The sequence below is a fragment of the Odontesthes bonariensis genome, chromosome 13 (genome assembly GCF_027942865.1).
Source record: "Odontesthes bonariensis isolate fOdoBon6 chromosome 13, fOdoBon6.hap1, whole genome shotgun sequence".
NCBI lineage: Eukaryota > Metazoa > Chordata > Actinopteri > Atheriniformes > Atherinopsidae > Odontesthes > Odontesthes bonariensis.
Window position 1 is genome coordinate 10,801,222 of NC_134518.1, and position 6,000 is coordinate 10,807,221.

Below are 6,000 nucleotides of genomic sequence, written 5' to 3' on the forward strand. Positions count from 1 at the left end.
CCCGAGCAGGTCATCAAACTGGGTCCTGGTGAGCCTGAAATACCGCTGGAAGCGGCCGTCATCCAGACGCGACTCCTGGAGAAGGCGGTGAAATTCTCCGAGCTGAGTGCACATCCGGATGATGTCACTGACCCAGACACGACGGCGTGTGCGTTTCCGACGAATCTCGGACTGCCACAGCAGGTATAAGGACGCGATGGTACTTCTATCAGCCATGGTTGATGAGAGAATGAAATGGATAAACCCCTTGAACGAAAATTCGCTCGTTGTTTACTCACGCGAATAAGGCGACTAAATTCAACTACACCCGCGGCAAAACTCGCGCGAGTAACGCGGTGCGTTGCGTCCGGTCTGAACGCACCGTAACAAACAACATAAATATCCAAAAACGGCAAACATTTTTTAAAAAATTAACAAAATCTTGTGCTTTCCGAAACCAAAATCCAATCAAAATGAAACTATTAAAAGTTTCTTAAGACACCCAAAAAACGCCCAGACTTCGAATCTCAGCCTTCGTCATGCTGGTCATGCATATCTGAGACACAGAGCGATACAACCTTATACTTCATACACACTATGGGTTTTCAGTGATTTCTATGTTGTTGCTTTATAGCCCTGAAGTTTTATTCATAGATAGATGATCGTGTTTTTAAAACCTTCAGTGACTTATTTCTGGTCACATTGGTGCAAAGAACAAACGAGCTCTGAACGGTCAACAACTTGATAAGCTTTTCATTTACTTATCCAGCCAACACAGGGAAACAAAAGTTTTCAATAGAGGTGTGTTTTTGCATATTTTAATCATTGCAAAGCAACTATTACCTCAATTCGAACTCCTGGGCAAAATATTACCTGCTAAATGTTCTACGATATTCTGCTAACTTGACAGTCGCTAAAGTTGTTAACTGTTGTATGTTGCTGGAAACGTATAGTCAGAAGCTTTTTTCCCCACAGTTTTTTCTTCTTTTTTTTTTTTTACTGAAATCAGCTTTAGTTTTTCTGCTGTCAAAAACAGTTCTGATGAGGGTGAATAAATCTGTTGTTTGGCTGAAAAGACCAAAACAATTAGCTGAAAGAATTAGTTGCTTGCTAGCAGTGTTACAGCGTGTGATTGGTAGCCTGCTTGGAAGTTGTCTACCCTCCAGGGTCGTAAATTGATGAAAACTCCATTATTCGTTTGTTTTTGCTTTTTTTTTCAAGGAATCAAAATCAGTTCCCTGTTTACAGAAAGACCTTTCAGCCTGTAACAACAGTTGAATACTGTGTTGTAGCTGAGGGAGCTTTTTAAAGTCTGAGAAATTAACCCAGGTGTTACCGGCGATGCCGTGAGCCTATAAAGTCTAACAAATTAAGACTTTAATTTCTATGTAGAGCATCCAGTCTAAGACATGTATGGTTTTAAAGGAAAATACTTTTGATTTACATTAGGCTATAGCTCATTTCTAACTCATTCTAGTAAATATAAGTCAGGGTGGTTTACATATTTTGAAACATGCAGCAAAACTAACAGATTTTGGTAGAGCAGATCTTGTAAATACAATGCCACCCTGCTGTAGTTTTCTTATCAAGGGAATGTAAATATAACATTTTTAAAAAAGATTACTTTCCTCAAAAGTGTTCTTATTGTTTCTCATATACCAGCTGAAAAGTTAAGGAAAAAATAATCTGGACGTGGTAGCAGCTTTGCTTTCTGGTCCTTCTTAATCATAAAACAATGAAATTATGTTACAGAGCATGTGCTGACTGAGGGAGGTATTCCTCTTTGGTTCCCCATTCATTTATCAAGGAAACGTGGGAAACCAGCTGTGATCCTTATCTTTATCCTATAATAATTATACTTTGTCTCGGTGAAGCAGAGCAAGATCCAGTGAATTGAGCCACGTTCAGTGAATTCCTTGCTCATACATAGTCCTCCCCCATCCACGACACAGGCATGAGGACTGGCATGCAAATTGAATTACGCAAGATATAGAGCTCCATAGGGTACCGAGAGTGCACTCAATTTCTCTAAATTCCAGTGCGTGGCTGCGGATACGGTGACAGACAGAATTTGTCCTCACACAACTGCATGTAACACATGCAATACAACTATGGTGCTATAAAAAAAAGGGGGTGAATAAAAAAAATCTGTTGGGATTAGTCCATAGAGTTCACACCCCCTCCCCCTTTTCCATTGCTGAAAAGGACTTTCCTCTTGCCAAGTGGCAGCGTGTATCAAGGCCCTCATTTCGAAATCGCCGCAAATGAGCTATGTTTCTCTGTTCTGTTGCCATGGGTAACACATCTCTTTCTTCTCATGTCAAATCTTGGCTTCTCTTTGAGATATCTTCCATTTGGAAAGCCTGGCTGCAACTGCAGCACTGGCACTGTTTCACGTCCCTGTGTAGATGGATTATTATATCAACATGCAGTTTTCATCTAGTCGGCCTATGTCTAAGACAGCATTTGCTTCTTAAAGCTACAATCCTGAGATAAAAATATAACGTTTTGCTGAAATGTGAATGCACTCTCTCAACTTTTTCAGATTATTTTGTAGTCTAAGAAATCGAAATAAGGCTAACTTTCACAACAATAATGTTCCGATGAGAAATGCGACACCTCACAGATTTGATATAGATTAATCCAAGCAGACTCTGCCACAACTATTAGAATATTGATAGTTGTGCCTGAGGCAGACTTATTTCCAACCAAAGCTACCGTCTGCTCATTCAAGAAACAGGTCCTAGCAAATTGAGGAGGAATAAATTGCAGCAAGACATAAATAGTGTAACAGTATGATTTATTTAGGAGAATTTGAACTTGAATGGACAATAAAAGATCTGAAGTGAGGGATGAAAAGTCCTCTGTGGGCGATTGCAACAAAGCAAATTCCATTCAAAAGTGACAGTTTGTAGAATTCCAGCACGGGGGAAGATTGTACATATATACCAAAGAAATGTATGCAGAGCTGACAGATGAATGCAGACATAAAACGTAGCAGGTAATTAAAAGTAACAGTCAAATGGCTCTTAAGATATTTGTTTTATTCTTTTGCAGGTGAATACACAGTGATGACAGCTCATTTCCATCTAAAGAGGAAGATTGGCTACTTTGTCATCCAGACGTACCTCCCGTGCATCATGACAGTCATCCTTTCCCAGGTGTCTTTCTGGCTAAACAGAGAATCTGTGCCAGCTAGGACTGTGTTTGGTAAGCATATCACTACATCGCCGAGCACATTATTTTTAGCCTCGCTGTGTTATTGAAATATTCTAATTCCCAACGACACTGATGTAATTGAAGACCAGTGTTATGAGATGCTCAAGCTCACGGTGGGAACTCAGAAAACAGACTGGAGGAGACGCTTCTAAGAGGCCCTAACTGTCAAAAACAGTCAGCATAAAAAGGGAAAATGATTTTTCAGATGTGCGCTACGTTGGTCCGCATACTTCATTTACAGCATTAATGTATGTGAAACATATATGTGTCATAGAAAAAAAAAGTAATATCATAAAAGCCGACCAAAATTTTTTTTTTCCCAGGTGTGACCACTGTTCTCACAATGACAACACTGAGTATAAGTGCAAGGAACTCCCTGCCTAAGGTTGCGTATGCCACGGCCATGGACTGGTTCATCGCTGTCTGCTACGCCTTTGTCTTCTCCGCTTTGATTGAGTTTGCCACCGTCAATTACTTCACAAAGCGAGGCTGGGCTTGGGATGGGAAGAGTATCGTGAGTGAGAAGGTAATGAAGAAGAAAACACGTCTTCCATTTTCAAAGAGAATTCATTAGCATTGTATTGCGTCTCGCAGGTTGTGGCTTTAAAGGCATTTGTTGGAGACGAGGGGAGGAAAAAATAGTAACAGCTTATTCAAACCTCCTCGTGCTCTTTTTTATGTTTCAAATCAGCATGCATTACCAAGTGCACCTTTATAGAAAAAAGCTACGATGGCAGCTTAGTGTTTTTGTTGTGAGATGTGACACATGACGATTTCTCTTTTCTGGATGCAGAAGAAATACTTATCAGGGATAACATGGAAGTCAAATTTATCCTACTGTAATGTGCAGAGACCAGAGCAGTTCAGGGGGGAGGACAGATCTTACATCATTAGTACCCATATTACGTTACAATGTCAACAATAATGCTACACTAGTGGTTAGCACTGTCCCCTCACAGCCTGGTTTGAATGCTGGGGCATTTTCAATATGGAGTTTGCATGCTCCCAATGTGCCTGCGTGGGTTCTCTCTGAGTACTTCTTCCCACTGTCTAAAAACATGCATGTTAGGTTCACTGGTGATCCTAAATTGATCCTAGATGTGAGTGTGCGTGGTAGTTTGTTTGTTTGTCTCATTCGCTTCATTTGTACATAAATATCCTAATTACAGAACGTACGTACTTCCACCCCCTTTTGCACCTTGTGTTCAAAGAGAGCTAATCAAACAGAAAAATCTGGAAATCTGTGTGTCCTTAGCAAACTAGTGATGGATCTGGCCCTTGCTGGCCTTCATTGTGGCACAGCCCTTCGTTTAACTTCCTTTTAAATTCATGGACGTGTGATGACAAGTGAGGTTGTTTTGAATAGCAACTAATCCGTTTGGTCTCTCGACAGAAAAAAGAGAGGGCATCTGTCGTCAAGAAAAATAACGCCTACGCTGTAGCAGTGGCCAACTACGCACCTAATATCAACAAGGACTCCAGCACACTTCCGACTATTGCCAAAGGTTGTGCTACGGATCCCAGCAAGGCCAAAGCAGACGGCAAAGCCCAAGAGAAGAAGACATTCAACAGCGTTAGCAAAATTGACAGAATGTCCCGGGTTATGTTTCCAGTTCTCTTCGGCAGCTTCAACCTTGTCTACTGGGCCACCTACTTAAACAGAGAACCCGTTATAAAGGACATGGTCCCCTCCACTTAGACAGCAGTTTTGATGGCTTCTGGTCTGGGGACTAAGAAACGAACCAAATACCTCCAGAAACTGTATACACATACCTTTGCAGTCCTGGATTGCAGTGTGACCCTCTATCTCCGCCTGTTTTCTACACAGTCTGCAGCACTTTTGAAAAGCCTGGCTTTTGTAAATGTGTATGTATATTTATATTCATGGTTTCATGGTAACATATTGTGTGAATACTTTGATTTGAGTGCATATTCCCTTGAAAGTATGTTTCCAGTTCCAGGATGTGGCCACTGTACATACAAATCAAATGAAGATTTAAGACCTTAACATTAACACATACATTTTATTTAAGATGACTTCTAAGTGTGTTGAATTACGCTGGTAATGCCCACTTTCTTGATATCACAGTGCGTATTTTTCTTTGGAGTGAAATGAACTGGTTCTCATTTTTCTTTCGTTCCTTGCCATGTAAGTGTGGCCCGACTCTTTCTTTCTTTCCAAACCAATGCAAAAACACACTTGTATAATATTGTTACAGTTAAAACTTGTTTTATTGCCTGTGACTGCAGATATAGGGCTGCCATCAGACACTGATCTCCAGAATTACTGAAACACATCAACTCAATAGAAAGAAGCTGTGTGAGCAGGATTCACACAATTGAAATTGTAGCAGCAGGTTATTTCGTTGGCGCCTCCACTGCCACTCGGAAAAAATGTTTACTCTCCTCAACTTTGCAGCAAAGCTATGCAAACAGAGCGCTAGCAAAAACGACGCGGCACACTCAGAATTCACTTTCATCGAAGCAAGATGTCATCTCATTCAAACCGAATGAGACAGAAGGCCTGAAATGTTTGCATGTGAATCCTGCCTATAATACTGTAGCTCATATGAAAATTATCTTGAAAAATCTTGAAATCACCACCAGGGGGCGCAGGATCCAACCACAAAAAATATGACGGACGCGCAAGTCTGACCAACATGTTAGCAAACAGTTAACCTATTCACACACCAGCAGACTATGACCAACATTAGCATTCATTAGGAGCCATGTTTGATAGAACTATCAAACATTTAGCTCTGTTTTCTCTCTGGGGCCAAACTTGTTTCTTCCCCGGTTGGC

The 6,000-nt window shown here is 40.9% G+C and overlaps 1 protein-coding gene across 1 annotated transcript in view; it reads left to right on the forward strand.

Annotated features, from left to right (window-relative positions):
* The window catches only part of gabra2b (gamma-aminobutyric acid type A receptor subunit alpha2b), a 33,097-nt gene extending 27,379 nt beyond the window's left edge, over window positions 1-5,718 (forward strand). Inside the window, exons 8-10 of the mRNA XM_075480908.1 lie at window positions 3,037-3,189; window positions 3,522-3,724; window positions 4,592-5,718. Of these exons, the coding sequence (XP_075337023.1) occupies window positions 3,037-3,189; window positions 3,522-3,724; window positions 4,592-4,897 (662 nt within the window). The 3' untranslated portion in view covers window positions 4,898-5,718. The remainder of the gene's footprint in view (window positions 1-3,036; window positions 3,190-3,521; window positions 3,725-4,591) is intronic.
* Window positions 5,719-6,000: the final 282 nt, after the last annotated feature.